This window comes from Nicotiana tomentosiformis, chromosome 3 (assembly GCF_000390325.3).
Source record: "Nicotiana tomentosiformis chromosome 3, ASM39032v3, whole genome shotgun sequence".
Taxonomy (NCBI): Eukaryota; Viridiplantae; Streptophyta; class Magnoliopsida; order Solanales; family Solanaceae; genus Nicotiana; species Nicotiana tomentosiformis.
The window spans coordinates 22842473-22848013 of NC_090814.1; the positions used below are offsets into that span (position 1 = coordinate 22842473).

The 5541-nt window shown below is 41.2% G+C and overlaps 1 protein-coding gene across 1 annotated transcript; it reads right to left on the reverse strand.

Annotated features, from left to right (window-relative positions):
* Positions 1–461: 461 nt before the first annotated feature.
* On the reverse strand, positions 462–989 carry LOC138907491 (uncharacterized). The gene has a single exon (XM_070198090.1). The coding sequence runs from the start codon at positions 987–989 to the stop codon at positions 462–464; it is 528 nt and encodes a 175-aa protein (XP_070054191.1).
* Between the last annotated feature and the right edge of the window lie 4552 nt (positions 990–5541).

Consider the following 5541-nt stretch of genomic DNA (forward strand, 5'->3'; position numbering starts at 1 on the left):
CCGCAAGGTCTGAAGCACCACTCTTAAGTGCTTCTCGTGCTCCTCCATGTTACGCGAGTAGATCAAAATGTCATCAATGAAGACAATGACGAACGAATCAATATAAGGCCTAAACACCCTGTTCATCAAATCCATAAATACCGTTGGGGCATTAGTCAAACCGAAGGACATCACTATAAACTCATAATGGCCATATCTAGTCCGGAAAGTAGTCTTCAGAACATCTGAATCCCGAATCTTCAACTGGTGGTACCCCGATCTCAAGTCGATCTTAGAGAACACCCTGGCACCCTACAACTGGTCAATCAAATCATCAATCCGTGGTAACGGGTACTTGTTTTTAATGGTAACTTTGTTCAACTGGCGGTAATCAATGCACATCCGCATAGTTCCATCCTTTTTCTTCACAAATAACACTAGTGCACCCTAAGGTGATACACTCGGCCTGACGAACCCCTTTTCTAGCACTCCTCAAGTTTTTCCTTCAACTCCTTCAACTCTTTCGGATCCATACAGTACGGTGGGATGGATATATGCTGGGTACCTGGAGCCAAATCAATGCAGAAATTGATGTCACGATCTGGTGGCATGCCTGGAAGATCAGAAGGAAACACATCGGAGAACTCCCAGACTACGGGTACTGAATCTATTGCCGGAGTCTCCATGGTAGTATCCCGAACATAAGCTAGATAAGACAAATAACCCTTCTCGACCATCTGTAGAGCCTTCATAAAAGAGATGATCCGACTAGGTGTGCTGACAGACGAACCCTTCCACTCCAATCTAGGCAACTCTGGTATCGCCAATGTAATAGTCTTGGCATGGAAATCGAGGATGGCGTAATATGGAGATAACCAGTCCATGCCTAGAATAACCTCAAAGTCGGTCATATCGAGCAGCAAAAGATCTTCTTTAGTCTCATAACCACATAATGTAACAATGCAGGATCGATAGACCCGATCCACAATAATAGAATTGTTACACCCCATATTCTTTTGTACGTGAAAGTACGCCATAAATAAATTGATGAAAGCTCGAAAATGAGATGTTACATCCCGTATTTTTGTACGTTAAAGTTTCATCTTAAGTTAATCGACGTAAGTTCGGGAATGAGATTATTTTGGGATTATAAGTATAATGCTATTTCAAACAAGGGATGAGTAAATTCGTGAAGGTGAGAGGGGAAGCAAATCGAAGAAAATGAATTTCGTCGAAGTTTGACATTTTAAGATAGACTGCGGCCCGAGCTAAAATACCCGGTATTTATGGACTAGTGCCATACAAGGTATCACATGACCATGATAGCAAGGTGTATAAAGTGTGTTAAAAGTGAGTAGCATTTTAAGTAATTTGAGAGAATTCTTAATTATGTGGATAATTGGATAATTATCGGTCAGTGGGAGATTAATAAGATAATCAAGAAAATTAGTAAATAATTATGATTATGGGATAAAGCCTAAAAGGCCCAAAACGTGGAAGCCACTATTCAATTAGTGACTCTTGATTTAAATTGCTAGGTGGCACCTTTAGAGGGCCTCTTAGCTAATCCATAAAAGGCTTCTTAAATTCAACAAAAGATATGTAAGATTTTGGTCAAAAATTCACAAAATAAGAGATGCTCACCTCCTCCCATCTCCACGTAATGATCTCCATAGCAATATACATTGCTTCAGCAAAACAAAATGTTAGTAACGTGAGTTACTTCACAAAAGAGAGGTGCTTAATCTAATCTACAAAGTGACGAATCTCCAGCCAAGAAATTCATACGAAGTTATACTACGTAATAGCAACGGGATTTGCAATTTTAAGGGAGTACGGTGCAATCTTTATCAAGAATATCATACTGATTTTTCCCTACTTGGATATGCCGATACGTGTTGTCACAATCAATGGGTGTTAAAGAGATTGTCAAGAGAATCAGCTCAGATATGTTAGGGCTAAGCCCTTCCTTCATTTTGGCATGATCTCGTAATTATATGTGTTTGATAACGAGGCATAAAGAGAAGTTCATACTCCCGAATTTATATACATTATCCTAGTCTCATAAATTACAGTATTCTCCTTATCGGGATTTCATATTTAATTGAGTATTGTCTTATTCCAGTCAAGAGAGCAGAGAGCCTATATATACAGTATTATAGTATTTTTATTACCATCGAGCTATAATTGATGGGCAGGCCCCTATTGGACAACATCTGATCAGATGGTAAGTTATATACCGAGCCTACTGTGGCCGAGCGCCTATGAGCGAGCCCAGCATGGACGAGATACAGAGCCTAGTATGGCCGAGCGCCTATGAACGAGCCTACTACGGCAGAGAAGTTATATATACCGAGCCTTATAAGGTCGGACATCTATTTTACTTAGTATATTGAGAGAGTTGAGTCAGTATCAGCAGGTGAGCATATGTTCAGATTATCTTTGACTCCTAGTTACTTTCAGTTATTATATTATCAGTTCACTTTTAGCTTTTAGTATATTGCCTTACATACTCGGTATATTATTTTGTACTGACGTCCCTTTTTTGGGGGAGCTGCATTTCATGCATGCAGGTTCAGACAGACAGACGGGTAGACCTCCTCATTAGGTGTTGCCCGAGTTCAGCTTGATCGGTAAGCTCCATGCCCTTCAAAGTTGCCGGGTCTAGAGCATTATGTACATCTTGTGTATATATGTATATATGATATGAGTAGGTCGAGGATCTATTCCGATCACAGTATATCCATCAGTAGAGGCTTGTAGACATATCCTGTTAGTTAGTGCAGTATTTTGGGCTTGTAGGCCTTTTATGTATATTTTGTTGGTTTTCCGGTTGTAGTAGTTATGACGGCCTTGTCGGCCCAACATTATATTGATGTTTAGTCAACATTCGCAATTGACTTGCAATATGACCCATGCCCAAAGTATGACATTATATGTTTAGAGTCCCTTAGTCGCAAGTTGGTATGCAAGGATAGGTGAGGCACCGGGTGCCGGTCTCGCCCCCCAAGTTCGGGGCGTGACAAGAATCGCCCACCGGAGTGGACACATAAACAGGAGTACCCAAGGACTCACGAGGAACATCCAGGAAATGAGCAAACAAAGACGACACATATGAATAGGTAGACCCTGGATCAAATATTACTGAAGCATCCCTAAAGTTGACAGAAATAATACCTGTGATCACGACATCTAAGGCCACTGCATCTGCTACTGGTGCTGTAATCATGGGCTGCTGACCCTGCTGCACTGCCTTGCACAAAATTCTAGGACAAAATCTCTTCATGTGGCCAGGATCTCCGTACTCATAACAACCCCTCGAAGCAGTGTACTGATGCTCTGAGGTCTGACCCTGATGGCCTGAATACCCACTAGAAGAACCCTGGATAACTGGTGGGCAGTAGGAACTCTCTGGCATGGCGCTGAAATAGGGTCGAACAGGAGCACTCCGAGGAGGCGGCGATGCTAGATATATAGGCTTGCTCGGCTGACCTCTCCCAAACTGACCTCTGCCCCCAGATGAAGCACCATTGAATCCTCCCGAATGACGGAACCGCTTGTCCCGCGGCATCTGCACTCGGTTCCACGGATGATAACCCTTAATCCTCCAAGATATCTCCACAACCAACATGTAAGAGGTCCCCATCTCAACCTCTCGGGCCATAGTGGCCCGAATACCGGAGTGTAACCGCACAACGAACCTCTGTACCCTCTCTGTCTCAGTAGGAAGTATCATAAGTGCATGGCGAGACAATTCATAGTACCTCGCCTCAAAATCGGTCACTAACATCTAGTCCTGTCTAAGGGTGGCAAGTGGGCCGGTCCAAGACCTGGACAGGCCCGGGACTGCGGACCAAAAGTTCTTCTGGGCCTAAACGGGCCTGAACCGGTTAGAACCTAGTTCGGTCTTCTGGGCCGGTTCTTCACTCTAGGACCGCTAGGCCCGGGACCATTTAGGACAGGACCGGACTGGGCTTGGCGGGCCAAAACGGTCAAGAATTTTTAAAAAAACATTCTGCCTGTTTGGGTATTTAAAAAATAGTCGTTGGGTCTGCCAAAATAGTCATTAGCTATTTATAAAATAGCCATTTACACCACCCTTAACCCCCCCGAACTTTGTTTTAACCCCAAACTTTTTATAATTATACTTTTCCCTATTTGCAACTGTAAAATACCAACTCATTCTTTCATTTTTCTCACAAAATCATCAATCTCTCTCTAATTTTATGCTATAATTACTACTATTGCTTACTTTATTGTTACAATTTTTGAAAAAATTGTGAAGTTGGTGAATTGAAGTCTCCAAGTCTTCTATGATAATTAATTTTCAATAAGTTGTTCGTCAATTCGGTAAACTCATTCCAACTCTTAATTTTTAATATTATAGTTTTATTTGTTTTATTTATTTTCTATTATTTTATTAATTAAGATGGCTTCCTTAAAAAAATTATTTGATAAAAATAAGGGAAAATTCAAGAGTGGCGAATTTAGTAGCCAATCTGTTCCTCCTCCAGTGCCCCTGGCTCCCCGACCCAAACCCACTATCCGTCCTACACCTGCTATTCTTGATAGTGATAATTGTTTATTACAATTTACTGAGAATTGAGGAAGTGAATCCCTACGGCTCCTTTAATCTTTTGGAATGGTGGAAGGACAAAGAAAAATACTTTCCGGTTCTTTCAAGGATGGCCCGAGACATTTTAACTATTCAAGCTTCAACAGTGGCATCTGAGAGAGCTTTAGTCAAGCAAGACTTTAACTCGATGATTATAGAGCATTTATGAGGGAGAGCTTTGGAAAAATCAGTACTTTTCAGAGATTGGATCCGTTCGGAAAGAAGAAATTTTGGACTTGCTGAATCAAAACCAGAGGTAGACGAAGCTTACGAAGAAATGCTAGCTGAACTTGTGGAGGATTCTGCTTCTCCCGGAAGCGGTGATGACCAAGCTTCTTTTCTGCCACCACCAACAAAAGTTCCTCCAGGCCTTAATGGATTTATGAAGTTTTTAAGAGATACCATGTAACTTGTATGAACAAAAATTAGTATGTATTATGTAACTTGTATTTTGGCACATCTTGATTAGTTTCTTTTTCTTCTCAATGGTGGTATTAACACCTTATTATGCTCATTCCATTGGGGGAGGAAGACTAAGAAAGATATTGTCATATTTGTTTAATGCTATAATAAAATTATAACGCATTGCTTTGAATATCTCTTTACAATATTTTTGTCTTTAAATTTGAATTAAAAATTTTAGGTCATAATTCTATAATAAAATTTACAAGGAATTGCCTTAGATATTTTTATTAACATCTTTTTTTCTCTAATTTTTATAAAATTAAAAAACAAAAGTATTTGTTGGGCCCACTTAGGCCCACTTGGGCCCACTTAGCCCGCGTGCCGGGACCTTTTAACCCGGGACCATTAGTTCCTGGGCCCGGTCCCGGGCCGATTCCTATAAAAAGACTACCAGGATCGGGACCGTTTGGCCCGTTTAAATTGGGACCGACCCGGGACCGGGCTTGAGACCGTTTGGACCGGCCCACTTAGCTCACTTAGGC